The 14,711-nt window shown below is 37.2% G+C and overlaps 1 protein-coding gene across 6 annotated transcripts in view; it reads left to right on the forward strand.

The window, feature by feature from the left end:
• Positions 1-10,144, forward strand: part of LOC131946621 (beta-1,3-glucan-binding protein-like) — a 23,264-nt gene extending 13,120 nt beyond the window's left edge. For all 6 annotated transcript variants that reach the window (XM_059307545.1, XM_059307542.1, XM_059307543.1 and 3 more), the window contains exons 5-13: positions 1-25; positions 470-544; positions 1,072-1,138; positions 1,910-2,077; positions 5,410-5,487; positions 6,214-6,310; positions 6,532-6,597; positions 9,245-9,371; positions 9,902-10,144. The exon at positions 1-25 is cut by the window's left edge and continues 100 nt beyond it. In XM_059307545.1, coding sequence (XP_059163528.1) covers positions 1-25; positions 470-544; positions 1,072-1,138; positions 1,910-2,077; positions 5,410-5,487; positions 6,214-6,310; positions 6,532-6,597; positions 9,245-9,371; positions 9,902-10,114 — 916 coding nt within the window. In that variant the 3' untranslated portion in view covers positions 10,115-10,144. The remainder of the gene's footprint in view (positions 26-469; positions 545-1,071; positions 1,139-1,909; positions 2,078-5,409; positions 5,488-6,213; positions 6,311-6,531; positions 6,598-9,244; positions 9,372-9,901) is intronic.
• Positions 10,145-14,711: the final 4,567 nt, after the last annotated feature.

A 14,711-nucleotide genomic window follows, 5' to 3' on the forward strand; every position in this document is an offset into this window, starting at 1 on the left:
CGAAGTGTCCATGTTTGGTGGCTTTGTAAGATGTTCGAATCTGTAACAAATGGTTGTATTTGATCAGTGTCACGTGATTGAGTACCAGGGTGCGAGAGAGGTTTTAGCTTTTTGTCACGTGTGAGATTTTTAGTTTTCTTCACACATGTTGTCGAACCATGTACTCAGTAGTGTATTTGTAGGATACGCAAGTCGTGAATAGAACATTTTTGTTTAGTAACTACATAAATTAATCCGCCTGTTTGTAATCAACCATATCAAGGCATAATGAAAGTTTAGTTATAAGTTTATCAAAAAATGATTATAACGTGATGAAATTATGATGACATTTACTGCGATGATGTAATATCAAAAATTTGCCCCGACCCTTCACAGCTACCACCCCACTCCCCTACCCCCATTGAAAAAGCATTTATCTCGTAAAATTTCCAAAATACCATCTGGATAACTGGATTTTCTTTTTGTTTAGAACGGCGAGTTCCAAGTCTACACTAATGACCATAAGAATGTGTACGCAAGAGACGGCCATCTTTACCTACATCCGGTATGTTAAAAATAGAAAACGGTAAGACAAAAATAGAAAAAAAACAACTCACATAGGCGACCATTACATTGAATCTACAACCTCATATTATTAACACTCTGATTATGATTTCTACCCATGTAGACAAAAAGTAATAATAAAGTATTGACTAGATATTCTTATTCTAGAAATACTTGGAACTATAGAAGATTGAGATAATATAAAAGATTCCCAGAAAAATACGCTTTCGGAAAACTGCGCAACGGAAAACTGCACAACGGAAAACTGCACAAAGAAAAACTGCACAAACAGAAAAATGCGCAAATACAAACAAATTATGCTAATACACTTTAATTTTGTCATATTTCGAGGAAAAATGTTTTCTTCTGCCTCCACTCTTTGTTGATGTTCATAAATGCTCGATTTAATTAAGACAACAAAAATGCTTTTGCTCACTTTTTTGTGCGCATTTTTCCGTTGCGCATCTTTCCAGTCACCAATATAAAAGTAATTACATTACTAAAAAAAACGTAATTTGTTTCCCCCAGATAACTACAGTGAGCGACCCGAGATTTGATGAAAACTTTTTGCATACGGGACATATGGATATGAACAGTAGGGGGATACAGTTGTTTTTATTTCTTTCACAGTTCTAACGATGTAGCACAGTTGTGCGTCAAACACTTGAATGTCGTTCAACATTATAAGCGCTTGTTGGATGTTGTGTTTAGTTTCTATAGGAAACTCAAATTACTGTAATGAATCAAAGAATAATGAAATATAGGCAAGGATTGTAAGGTGTAGATAATTGATCATGTGATCAGTGTTTGATTGGTACGTGATCGATTATTGAATGATTATCTGGTCTGGTCAACATCTGTAGGGTTAGTACATGATTGATTGATTATCGGATCAATATATGACTGATTATCTGATCGATGCTTGAATGATTGTCTGATTGTTAAGTCAATACATGAATGATTGTCTAATTATCTGACCGACACATGAATGATTGTCTGATTGTCAAGTCAATACACTACTTGTTATCTGTTCAACAGTTGACCTATGCAAGTCTCAGCGAGAATTTCTTTCGATCTATCCTAAAAGTAAAGTTTCCCTTTCAAACCTGACGGTCTATAAAGCAAGTGAAGTAGAGTTCACTTGTTTCTTTGACCTCGGCATATGAAGAGATAGTGTGGTCTATCCTTACTCCCGTAATATTTCCTTTGTCCCCCATACGTCTTTTAAAATCAGAACCTCTATTGACTAACCAAATCCCAATTTGATACATTTACTAAACCATCTTTCCATCAATTAGAGAAATTCATGTACTATCATATAAACGCACAAGCGATCCACAAACTCGTTTACCCGTCTTGCTTTTAGCCCTGTTCGGCCGGTGTACACAGAGCGGCAACAACGGATGTACCAGGGACGGCAGGAATGGATTCCTCCCGCCCATCATGTCCGGCAAGGTCAAGAGCGTCCCCACCCTCAGGTACGGCACCATTGAGGTGCGGGCTAAGATACCCAGGGGCGACTGGCTATGGCCAGGTACGTTAAACATTTTAATTAAACTAATTACTATCTATTTCCCAAGTATCGGGTCAGTATCATTAGTCATGTTCTTATATGGTTGTGTAGCTATCAGTTGTATATGCATTTTTTTAAAAATTGTAAATATATATATATATATATATATATATATATATATATATATATATATATATATATATATATATATATATATATATATACTTTATGAATAGATGTGTATAAAATTATATGTATGCGTAAACATTTAATAAAATACTTAAAAAAAAACTTTTTAAATAACCACGTTTTTCTTGTGGACTAAAAAGTAGAAAATAACTATTTACATACATTTGATGACAAAAAACGTGGGTACGTTCACCATCAAATTTCCCGACCCATCTGCCCGACCCACGTTTTTTGTTATCAAATGTATGTAAATAGTTATTTTCTACTTTTTAGTCCACAAGAAAAACGTGGTTTTTTAAAAAGTTTTTTTTTAAGTATTTTATTTTCTCCTTTTTAGTCCGTTGCTACACATAAAAAACGTGGTTTTTTAAAAAGGTTTTTTTTAAGTATTTTATTTTCTCCTTTTTAGTCCGTTGCTACACATGAAAAACGTGGTTTTTAAAAAAGTGTTTATAAATACACGGACTAAAAATCTTGAGCGACCAGGATTCGAACCTGGGTTGTCGCGGCCACAACGCGAATTACTAACCACTATACGATCACGGCCAGCGCGCTCACATCGATTGGGGCCGAAGTAACTGTGTCAATAGGCCTCAAGTCTTGTCGGTATCTTTAGAAATCATGTCCTCAATTTTATGGTCCTTGGGGCGTAATTAAATTAAGCTAATTACGGTCACTAATTGCTAGTTTTTATGATTGCATCTGAAATTGTTAGGCGAAAGTAGCATGCATGCCAAATTTCAGGTCTCTAGAGCAATCAGAAGTGGGCTAATTTTCGATGCCAATTTTAACAACAAACAAACAAACAAACGCGAAGCTGAGTTAAGAAAAAATACTTAAAAAAAACTTTTTAAAAACCACGTTTTTCTTGTGGACTAAAAAGTAGAAAATAAATTTTTCTTTTGTGCTTCCTCGAGCTGTGCAGGTTCTTGTGATGACTGACAAAAAACGTGGGTACGTTCACCATCGAATTTCCCGACCCATCTGCCCGACCCACGTTTTTTGTCAGTCGTCACAAGAACCTGCACAGCTCGAGGAAGCACAAAAGAAAAATTTATTTTCTACTTTTTAGTCCACAAGAAAAACGTGGTTTTTAAAAAGTTTTTTTTAAGTATTTTATTTTCTCCTTTTTAGTCCGTTGCTACACATGAAAAACGTGGTTTTTAAAAAAGTTTTTTATATAGTTTATTTTCTACTTTATCTAATGACTTGATTAAGTATGACTTGACTAAGTGTTTATAAATACACGGACTAAAAATATTGAGCGACCAGGATTCGAACCTGTGTTGTCGCGGCCACAACGCGAAGTACTAACCACTATACGATCACGGCCAGCGCGCTCACATCGATTGGGGCCGAAGTAACTGTGTCAATAGTCTTGTCGGTATCTTTAGAAATCATGTCCTCAATTTTATGGTCCTTGGGGCGTAATTAAATTAAGCTAATTACGGTCTCTAATTGCTAGTTTTTATGATTGCATCTGAAATTGTTAGGCGAAAGTAGCCTACATGCCAAATTTCAGATCTATAGAGCAATCAGAAGTGGGCTAATTTTCGATGTCAATTTTAACAACAAACAAACAAACAAACGCGAAGCTGAGTTAAGAATAATAAAATACTTAAAAAAAACTTTTTAAAAAACCACGTTTTTCTTGTGGACTAAAAAGTAGAAAATAAAATTTTCTTTTGTGCTTCCTCGAGCTGTGCAGGTTCTTGTGATGACTGACAAAAAACGTGGGTACGTTCACCATCAAATTTCCCGACCCATCTGCCCGACCCACGTTTTTTGTCAGTCATCACAAGAACCTGCACAGCTCGAGGAAGCACAAAAGAAAATTTTATTTTCTACTTTTTAGTCCACAAGAAAAACGTGGTTTTTTAAAAAGTTTTTTTTAAGTATTTTATTTTCTCCTTTTTAGTCCGTTGCTACACATGAAAAACGTGGTTTTTAAAAAAGTGTTTATAAATACACGGACTAAAAACTTGAGCGACCAGGATTCGAACCTGGGTTGTCGCGGCCACAACGCGAAGTACTAACCACTATACGATCACGGCCAGCGCGCTCACATCGATTGGGGCCGAAGTAACTGGGTCAATAGGCCTCCAGTCTTGTCGGTATCTTTAGAAATCATGTCCTCAATTTTATGGTCCTTGGGGCGTAATTAAATTAAGCTAATTACGGTCACTAATTGCTAGTTTTTATGATTGCATCTGAAATTGTTAGGCGAAAGTAGCCTACATGCCAAATTTCAGATCTATAGAGCAATCAGAAGGGGGCTAATTTTCGATGTCAATTTTAACAACAAACAAACAAACAAACGCGAAGCTGAGTTAAGAATAATAAAATACTTAAAAAAAACTTTTTAAAAAACCACGTTTTTCTTGTGGACTAAAAAGTAGAAAATAAAATTTTCTTTTGTGCTTCCTCGAGCTGTGCAGGTTCTTGTGATGACTGACAAAAAACGTGGGTACGTTCACCATCAAATTTCCCGACCCATCTGCCCGACCCACGTTTTTTGTCAGTCATCACAAGAACCTGCACAGCTCGAGGAAGCACAAAAGAAAATTTTATTTTCTACTTTTTAGTCCACAAGAAAAACGTGGTTTTTTAAAAAGTTTTTTTTAAGTATTTTATTTTCTCCTTTTTAGTCCGTTGCTACACATGAAAAACGTGGTTTTTAAAAAAGTGTTTATAAATACACGGACTAAAAACTTGAGCGACCAGGATTCGAACCTGGGTTGTCGCGGCCACAACGCGAAGTACTAACCACTATACGATCACGGCCAGCGCGCTCACATCGATTGGGGCCGAAGTAACTGGGTCAATAGGCCTCCAGTCTTGTCGGTATCTTTAGAAATCATGTCCTCAATTTTATGGTCCTTGGGGCGTAATTAAATTAAGCTAATTACGGTCACTAATTGCTAGTTTTTATGATTGCATCTGAAATTGTTAGGCGAAAGTAGCATGCATGCCAAATTTCAGGTCTCTAGAGCAATCAGAAGTGGGCTAATTTTCGATGTCAATTTTAACAACAAACATCCAAACAAACAAACAAACGCGAAGCTGAGTTAAGAAAAACGTGTTAAAAATGGGAACTCATTGTCCTAATTACCACCCCCCCCCCCCCACTGTTTATATAAGAGCGTATTATTCTGTTGTCATAGCAATATGGATGATGCCGAAGGGAGACCACTATGGCGGCTGGCCTCGTTCTGGTGAGATCGATATCATGGAATCAAGAGGTCAGTAGCTGATTGGCTTTTTATGACATGCCTTTGACTATGTTAAAACTACTCCGTATTATGATCGCTTTCTGTCCTTGACCTTTGAAATTGTCAGTCCGAGGTCGCCCTGTCTGGCCTTGAATTTTGAAGCCGTCTCATGGTCGTTACGTCTGTTCTTTAACTTTAAACTTGTAAGTCTTTTGACCGCTGTTAATGTCGAACTTTGCATCTTTCAGTCTTAGAAACCCTGTCTATCCTAGAAAATGTAAGTTATGAAATTAAAAACGTTTTCAATATATATGATGTCGAAAGCTGTCTCTTAGTGCTTATTGTCTTTGAAACCAAACAGTACGTAATTTCGAGGTTACTATAAGCAGAAATCATAGGATGTCGTGGCCTAGAGGTAGAGCGCTAGAATGCTAACCTGAAAATCTCGAGTTCCAAATCGTGTTCAAGTCAGTAGCACGTCCTTGAGTCCACCCTGCTCTGATGGGTTCCTCATGTTAGGGATAGCAAAGGCAGCTGGGCATAGAGCTGATCACACTATCCCTTCATATGCCGATGACTCTGAAACAGACCAAATCTCCTTCATCTGCCCCCGTGTGTCTTGGGCATGAACGGGAAAAGATGACAAGCAGAAATCACGTTAACGAGCACGTGATGATTAAAAGAGATCGCCTCACTGAGCACGTGAAACGGAGTGAGTACACCTCACCATCAATAAAAAAACTGTGCTTATTTCAGGTAACGCTGGAGACATTGGGGTAGGGAGTGTGTCCAGCACGCTGCACTGGGGACCCTCAGCTGACCAGAATAAATACAGCCTGACCCACGGGGAGAAGTAGGTCGTGAGTCAATGACGTAGAAAACCGTATAAAGCCAAACTAATGAGCTAAAAATAAATATCGAATAAGAAAAAAAAATTCTAACAGGATTTTTAAAAAGTCATTATTTTATATTATAGAGTATAAACATAGATTTTTTAAAAGTAATTAAATATAATCTATCATTATTTTTCAACGCTAATCATCTTTAGTACATGAAAATAATTTATTTTCCTAGAAAAAATGCAAACTGGCATTCAAATTTTCATATCTGGAGGCTGGAGTGGACACATGATCATATCTTGTAAGTAAACAACGCCCCACGTGACGACGTCACGTGTTGTCTTCCTCACCAATCAGGTAATATAGTATAGGCAACTTGCAGAAAAGAGATATTTCAATTGCATTTTTTTTCAGGTAGTCATACAAATTTAATGACATAGAAAACTTCACATACTATCTCAATAATAATCATTTAAAAAGTTAAAAAAAACCCACGTTTTCTGATTGAACTAAAAAGTAGAAAATAAATGCTATACATCACAATAATGCAAGCGATCACTCTACTATAAGCGATCAAAAACGTGGGGCGCCGTGATTTTCTTACAGTTTCTAATACTGTTGACTCTCTACAAGCTCCCTAATAAAAGTCAATAGTATTATCTAATCAATAGTAATATAACTTTTACTTCGGCGCCCCACGTTTTTCATCGCTTATAGTAGAGTGATCGCTTGCATTATTGTGATGTATAGCATTTATTTTCTACTTTTTAGTTCAATCAGAAAACGTGAGTTTTTGAAAACTTTTTTAATGATTATTATTTTCTACTTTTTAGTCTTTGTCTGTTTGTTTGCATTAAAATCTTGCTATCGATTTTATCTTTTCACTTTTTTTTTTGGGTAAACGAAGACAACTCGTAAAAAGACAACTCGTAAAAAGACAACTCGTAAAAAACACGTTGTGTGAATACGTTACTGACTAGAACACATAGATTTGAACCCGTGTCGAGTGGGATAGCAATCGTGTGCCCAACCACTCGACCATATTATACTGGCCACCAGTTGTTACGGTTGTTTGTACACAAATTACAGTTACTGGGTTATGTCCCTTTTCCCCCACGTTTTTACTACAACGAGCCGACCCGCGGCGTATCATACGCCGCTATTTAGTTGATTTATTTTCTACTTTTCAGTAATTCATAATTTGTGAATTCGACAGTACCAATGCTGCCACTGAAAATATTTGCTTTAAAACACTAACCCCCCTCCTTTCCCCTAACCCCGACCCTACACCCCCCCCCCCCCCGTGAAAGCAGCCTCCTCTTAGTTACCTCCTGTAAGTTTAAAGTAGGTTCAAACTAAATTATCTGCCCCTAATAGCCGTCACTAAACCTGGCTGTACGGTTTGTAAACATTAACGTGACCACAGCTCAGCAGACCATGTGGGGGTGGGGTAGGGTGGTAGTGATAGTGATAGAGAGAAAGAGAGGGGATTGTAAGGAGGCGCTTGCAGCTTGTTTTCTAATGGCTCGCAGAGGAGAATTATATATATAGATTATATAGCGGTCTAAAATGCTCAATAAAATGTTTCCATGGATCAATTTAGTAATAATAACAATTGAATATTCTAATGTCATCCAAAACAAAGCTTCCCTGAAAATTTCAGCGCGCTAGCTAACTGGGAAGTGCCAGAAATTTCGATCGCAAGATTTGATTGGAAAGACAAACAGAGACGAAAGCAAGTTAAAGAAAACGTGGGAAAAATGGATCTGGTCGATTCTTTCTCATGACCAATTCAATCTTTCTGCGCATTTCAGAATCATAAATTCTCCGACATCTTTCATAGGTCAGGCGACTTCTTTTAAGAAATGGTTTCTCACATCTTTCTTTTCTTTTGACATCAGAGAAAAAATGTTCCTTTCTCAGAATATTATCCAAAAGTCTGTATGCTGGTTCTATGTCATTATTTTTTACAAGTACAGTTCTTGCTATAAAGCGCAAATGATTTGAGGTCATTTTAAAAATATTTGTCAGGCCTAGTTCAGATGGGGAAGATATTTTAATTGCATTTATCATTCACCTCGATTGGTCTATGCTATATATTACATGATTTGGTACATTTCCCTTGTATGGCACTAAAGGCCACTACACGGTAGCTGTGTTTGGTCGACATGAATACAGACACCTTTAGATGGTTATGTTTGTGTTAAATTAGGGTAAAGGTTAACATACTGGGGTTTGATTTCGATTAGCTCTTGGCTTCGTTTTGTGTGTGTGTGGGGGGGGGGAGGGGATTAGATCTAGATTAGCTCTTGACCTGCACCAAACTACAAGAAGATATACCATTGTATATTATACTAGCCGTCGCGCTTTGTGTTGTGTTTGTGTTGTGTTTTTGTTGTGTTTGTGTTGTGTTTGTGTTATGTTTGTGTTGTCTTTGTGTTGTGTTTGTGTTTAGTTTGTATCGTGTTTGTATTGTGTTTGTGTTGTGATTGTGTTATGTTGTGTTTGTGTTTGTGTTTAGGGTAGGCAATTCCGGGATATAAGCTAATTACTAAACACACATGTCATGGTTGTTTACAGATAGGTTTCTCACAGAGGCCAGTGCAGGGCCGGCTAGTAATATATATATATATATATATATATATATATATATATATATATATATATATATATATATATATATATATATATATATATATATATATATATATATATATATATATTTCAAACAATGTCAACGTCCCTTCGAAAATTTAAGTACGCCTCCGCCTCCCGAATTTCCCAGTCCCTCCCCTCCCCCATCCGGAGAAACATGTCTGATAGAAACACTGTTCATGTCAGCACTTAATGCCAATTGTGGTTGTTGAGAAAATATCTTGGCAGTTTATTTCTTCTATAAAGACACTAGAAAAAAGAAACCATTGACGACATTTTGAACACCATTACAGGACGTTCATTGACAACCAACTGATCATGTCTGTAGTTCCCCCTGCCGGCGGGTTCTGGCAGAAAGGGGGTTTCACGGGCTCCAACTTGTGGGCGTCTGGCAGCAAAATGGCGCCCTTTGATCAAGAGGTAAGAAAACAGTTGTACCTATCTAGAATAGGTTAACCCGGCAAAAAAAAAAAGAGAGAGAGACAAAATGTCGTTTTTACTACCTTCCCTATCTAATTTTACTTACATGGTGTTGTAACAGGCTTTTATTTCTAGGTGTTTTCAGTTTTTCAAACTGTTGTCATATTTTTCCTGATATTTTTGGCAACTTTTCAAAATGTTTTCATTGTTGTTTCTGATGTATTCAAAGCTTGTATTTGTGTTTTCACAGTGTTTCATAATATTTAAACAAGCTTATCAGAATGATGAATCAGTTTTGAGTAGATGTTTGATTTTTATGATGTTTTTTTAATACAATTTTTTATGATGTTTTTGACATTTTTGTTTTTGTTTGACAATTTTTATGAAGTTTTTGTCCGACTTTCGTGATAATTTTTGACAGTTTTCTATTATGTCATTGACAGTTTTTCGTGCTGTTTTTTAAATATTTTTATGATGATTTTGCCCTTTTTTCATGAAGTTTTTGACAATCTTTCTGATGTTTTTGACAGTTTTTCATGATGTTCAACGTGGCAGTAGGCGGCAACAACGGCTTCTTCCCAGACGGCAACCACTACGGCGGCGTCACCAAACCCTGGAGCAACAGCCAGAACCAGCACGTGGCCGCAGAAAACTTCTGGAAGGCGCACAACGCCTGGCTCCCCACCTGGCAGGGTGAAAACGCCGCCCTTATCATCGACTACATCCAGTTTTCTAGTTTGTAATGTGGGGGCATTAAACTGTCAATTATTCTCTGTTTACATTGTTATTGAGATTTGTTGGAGGGTGGGTGGGCTAGAAATAAGCCAGGGTAAACTTAAAAGTATGAAATAAACCGGATTTAAAAAGTGAAATAAACCTGATTTAAAAAGTGAAATAAACCTGTTTTAAAAAGTATGAAATAAACCTGATTTAAAAAGTATGAAATAAACCTGATTTTAAAAAAGTATAAAATAAAGCTGATTTTAAAAAAGTATAAAATAAAGCTGATTTTAAAAAAGTATAAAATAAAGCTGATTTTAAAAGTATAAAATAAAGCTGATTTAAAAAGTATAAAATAAACATGATTTTAAAAATATGCAATAAACCTGATTTAAAACTATGAAATAAACTTGATTTTAAAAAGTATAAAATAAGATGATTTAAAAAGTAGAATATCAAACGGTATTGTGAATCTTGCTATTGAAGCCGATCCACAGACGCCCTGTGTCTATTGAGGGGATAACATTTTTGTGTCATCTCTGGGTTTTGGTAGGTCATGCAGGGAGCTTAAATATGGAATTTAAATATTTTCAAAAAAATATTTTTTCAAAAATATTACATTTTTTTTTACAGAATATTGGATACTTTGGGGGCTTATACATTTATTTACAGTATTATTGGGAAAAGAAATTACTGCCTCATATAAAGTAATACCTAATAAAACTATAGCACCCCCCCCCCTCACCCCACTCCTCCCCTACCTGTAGGACAAATGAAACTGTAAACCATGCACTTAATACGATAAAACTATTAGGATCTACGACTTAACTCTTAAAAAAAAACACCAAAAAAATTAAATAAAGTTTTTATTCGGCTCTAAGGGGAAAAAAACATTTCTTTTCAACAACACAAAAAATAATAATATTTTACTCATAAATAGTTTTTGTGCAAAAATATGTACCATAATGTTTTGGCCACACGAACTAAAATATACGGGCAGATCTGCAGACGAATTCCAGAACAAATTGAAGAAGATTCATTTAAAAGGAAATAATGTGGGAATCGACAGGTGCTTGAGAAAATGTAACTATAACAGCTTTAAGAAAAATACAATTACTCTACTGCAACATTGTTTTTTGTGTAAAAGATTAGGTTGTTTTTTTCACAAGCCACATTGTTCTTTGGTTGTCTATCTTTATAAAGAATAATGGTCAAATATTGTAACTCAGTTTTCAATGCATGCAAAAGCTAGTTATTGAAATTAATTGTATGCTTATTTAATGTATTGTATAAATCACTCAAATAATGTGTGTGTGGGGGGGGGGGGGGGGTCAAATCTTGTAACTCAGTTTCAATACATGAAAATGCTAGTTATTAAAACTGATTGTATACTTATTTTAATCTACTGTATAAATCACTCAAATAAGTTGTGTATGTGTGGGGGGGGGGGCGTTTGGGTGAAATTTCATCGTGTCAGGGGTGGACTGGGCCGCAGAGACACCGGAAAAAATTACGGTGGGCCGCCAGGAAAAAAATATTGGTGGGCCGCCATGTTTTGCACTATAATGGGTCTCTTGGTATATTTTTTTAACATTACATAATCAATTAAACCTTTTTTTTTTAAATTATTGTACATTGCAATTTGTAACGTGACTCATGACCTTATAGTGATCCGCTTGGATGGGGAAAAAAATGCTCTATGGAATTTAAATTGAGAAGAAGCCGCTTTTATTTATTTCCTAGGCAAAGGCAGTCCGTCCCTGTGTGTTTGTGTGTGAGAAGGGGGAGGGGGGGGGGGGGGGAAGGGGGTGCCACTTTAGGTGTAGATCGACGCCTTTTAAGTACTTATGCCCAGGGGTATTAAATTTGTGGGCTATCGTCCGGTCACCGGTAAAGACTGAACTGACCGCAAACACACCATACGCCCGAGTTCCCACAAAAGATAGCGTCGGATGTCTAATCAGATGTGGCTCAGTTGTTGTTTGGCTTGTACGGAACACAAACATGTAGGTCAAGACTTGTTTTTTTATTGCTTTGCTTCTTCCTGGGCGAACAACTTTGTTTGGGAACAAAAAAAAAAATATGTACTGAAGGGACACGTTACACTTCTTAGGGGAATGTAGATCTGGAGTTAGATTGTTTATTGTTCTTATAGATTGTAGTTTTTTTGTCTTCAATTAGAGTATGCTATAGCATTAGCGTTACAGGGCGAGGGGGCAGGGGGCGAGATTCGTGGTGGGGTTTATCTAGATGACAGACTTGTGTTTCTGTCGTAATTTTTTAGCGCAATTTCCATACTGACAATTGCGATTATTAATTGGGTGGGTGGGTGGGTGGGTGGGTGGGTGGGTGGGTGGATGGATGGATGGATGGATGGATGGATGGATGGATGGATGGATGGATGGATGGATGGATGGATGGATGGATGGATGGATGGATGGATGGATGGATGGATGGATGGATGGTTGTTTGAAATTAATGGATGGATGGATGGATGGATGGATGGGTGGATGGATGGATGGATGGATGGATGGATGGATGGATGGATGGATGGATGGATGGATGGATGGATGGATGGATGGATGGATGGATGGATGGATGGATGGATGGATGGATGGATGGATGGATGGATGGATGGATGGATGGATGGATGGATGGATGGATGGATGGATGGATGGATGGATGGATGGATGGATGGATGGATGGATGGATGGATGGATGGATGGATGGATGGATGGATGGATGGATGGATGGATGGATGGATGGATGGATGGATGGATGGATGGATGGATGGATGGTTGTTTGAAATTAATGGATGGATGGATGGATGGATGGATGGATGGATGGATGGATGGATGGATGGATGGATGGATGGATGGATGGATGGATGGATGGATGGATGGATGGATGGATGGATGGATGGATGGATGGATGGATGGATGGATGGATGGATGGATGGATGGATGGATGGATGGATGGATGGATGGATGGATGGATGGATGGATGGATGGATGGATGGATGGATGGATGGATGGATGGATGGATGGATGGATGGATGGATGGATGGATGGATGGATGGATGGATGGATGGATGGATGGATGGATGGATGGATGGATGGATGGATGGATGGATGGATGGATGGATGGATGGATGGATGGATGGATGGATGGATGGATGGATGGATGGATGGATGGATGGATGGATGGATGGATGGATGGATGGATGGATGGATGGATGGATGGATGGATGGATGGATGGATGGATGGATGGATGGATGGATGAATGGATAGATGTGTGTCCGCAGCTTTAAGTCGTATCTCCTCCTTAACGAAGCAATATCAAAGACTATTTCCAAAAGCAAATATGTTAAGCAAGTTCCGAGGATGATTGTGGGCCAAAAAAATTCCCGGAATTCCTTCCTGGATTTCCTGGAAAAGCGAAAAAACCTCGAAATTTCTGGATGTATGGATGTGTGTCCGCAGCTTTACCGCAGCTTTAAGTGGTATCTCCTCCTCAACGAAGCAATATCGAGGACTATTTCCAAAAGCAAATATGTTAAGCAAGTTCCAAGGATGATTGTGGGCCAAAAAAATTCCCGGAATTCCTTCCTAGATTTTCCGGAAAAGCCAAAAAACCTCAAAAAAATGCAGTTTTTGGCCCATATCTCGGCAACCAGACCACTTAGCGACTTGAAATATGTACCAATCGATTCCTGCCATAATTTAGAACAATATTGCCGAAGAAAGTTTTCAAAAATATCCTTTCGTTCGGTCACAAATTTTTTTTTAATTACATTATACATAATACACTACAGTACTATATAGCAATATATAGATATAGATCTATGGGGAAAGGGATGTGTCAAAATAATCTATTTTTCGCTGTCTTTTAGATCTTGCTATAAGTTTATTTTTTACTATTTAATTCAAACGTTATTTTTGTACCCTATTAATTTATTTATAATTTATATGAGAGTGATAGGGAGTTACAATTACAAGGTTTTGTTTCGCTAGGCCTAATCATTTTTTCACATTTTTTAAAAACAAACTTGTTTTTCAATCTCGTTAATAAATATTTGTTCTATTTTGTTTTGCATTATTAAAACCACTTGTGTTGCATTATTTATTTGCTGAATATATGATTTATCTCGATTTAAAATTGTTATGGATAACATAAGGAAATTGCGCTTAAATTGTCACTAGACTTTTTATTAACTTGTTTTTCTTTTGTTTTTGTTTTGTTTGTTGCGTTGTGTTTTCCACTCGGTTTTAATGGTCAATGTGACAAAAGTTATATTCACGCGTTACGGTTTAAAGCTTGTAAATGGATTTCATTGTTGGGTAAATGGCTAAAAGAGTTGCATCGAAATCATGAACCAAAAAAATATTACTATTTACACACACACACTCACGCACACTCACGCACACACACGCACACACACACGCACACACACACGCGCGCACACACACACACAAACAAAAATATGTCACGTCACATTTCTTAGCCCCCGTAACGAATCGTCACGAATGTCTTGTTTTTCCTTTCCCCACACCTGGTTGACGTCATCTATTGACGACCCCCATAGTCCCCAATTAATGTTAGGTTCGGGGTCGGTAAAG

This window comes from Physella acuta, unplaced genomic scaffold, assembly GCF_028476545.2.
Source record: "Physella acuta isolate Inbredline_101_S28 unplaced genomic scaffold, ASM2847654v3 ptg000566l, whole genome shotgun sequence".
Lineage (NCBI taxonomy): Eukaryota > Metazoa > Mollusca > Gastropoda > Physidae > Physella > Physella acuta.